The sequence below is a fragment of the Bombus impatiens genome, unplaced genomic scaffold, assembly GCF_000188095.3.
Source record: "Bombus impatiens unplaced genomic scaffold, BIMP_2.2 scf_0548, whole genome shotgun sequence".
In the NCBI taxonomy this organism is placed as follows: Eukaryota; Metazoa; Arthropoda; class Insecta; order Hymenoptera; family Apidae; genus Bombus; species Bombus impatiens.
In genome coordinates this window covers 1,287,481-1,288,487 of record NT_176967.1, presented here as the reverse complement: position 1 = coordinate 1,288,487, position 1,007 = coordinate 1,287,481, and the positions used below count along the sequence as shown (strand labels likewise).

General features: G+C 55.1%; 1 protein-coding gene across 1 annotated transcript in view; it reads left to right on the top strand.

Moving 5' to 3' along the window:
* Positions 1-6: 6 nt before the first annotated feature.
* Positions 7-1,007, top strand: part of LOC100745304 (T-box transcription factor TBX20-like) — a 30,139-nt gene continuing 29,138 nt past the window's right edge. Inside the window, 1 exon segment of the mRNA XM_012388298.3 lies at positions 7-589. Coding sequence (XP_012243721.1) covers positions 406-589 — 184 coding nt within the window. The 5' untranslated portion in view covers positions 7-405.

Here is a 1,007-nt window from a genome sequence, read left to right as displayed (position 1 = left end):
GCGCCGGTGTTCGGCTTGTCGTTGATCGTCGTTGTCGCGTTGTTCGATGGTAACCGGGGTCCAGCTGGTACAACGGGAAACGGCAAACCGATAACGGGTCCGAGTAGTTTCAACGTTTATTTTCGCGAGTGAGGCTTGGTGATTATCGTCCTGCGTATCGTGCGCTTCCTGTCGGCAACGGAGCAAAGTGTTTGCGTTCGGGTGGACGGAGAGAAAGACCGAAGAAGAGAGACGGAAAGAGAGAAAGAGAGAGAGGGAGAGAGAGACAGAGAGAGAGAGAGAGAGAGAGAGAGAGAGGGAGAGGAAGGAAGAGAGACGTCGAACGAGAAACAAAGGCAACACCGGACGCGAGAAGGAAGAGGCCGAGGGAAAAATCGGAATCAAAGTGTCGTCGACCGAGAAGGGATGCCTACAAAGGGGGAAAGGGGAAAAGCGACGGACTTCAGCATCGCGGCCATCATGGCGCCCAGGGGTCCGTCCTTCGGGCATTACCACCTGCAGGGCATTGGCAACGCCGCCGCTACCGCTAATACCAGCTTGGAATGTCCAACTGGCAAAGCATTCGTCGCCAGTTCTGCCCTCGATCACCGTGAGTTTTCCACGATTTTCTCTCTTCTTTCCGAAAGGCCGTTCGCGCGGCTCACACCTTCGCGCACCTCCAACAACCTTCTGCTCCGTTTTCGCTTCCGCCCGCAAAACCGCAGGATTACGATCGTTGCGCGACGAGCAAACGTTACGCGTTCGTTAACACGCGAATGGACGTGTTTTCTTCGAGTTTGCTCGTAATCGTATTCGATAAGAATCGGCACGAGTTCTGTAAAAGCGCACGAGCGGATGGTTAAACGTTTCGAAAAACCTGTCGGTCGTCGACGTCGCGACCTCTGCACGCACCGATATTCCTGGAAATCGTGGAACTCGAGATCCGAACGAGCTGACTCTTACGGGCAGAGATCCGCGGCCAGCAGTTTTCTATCCGACGGTGGTGCGCCAGTCGAGTTCCGACGAAC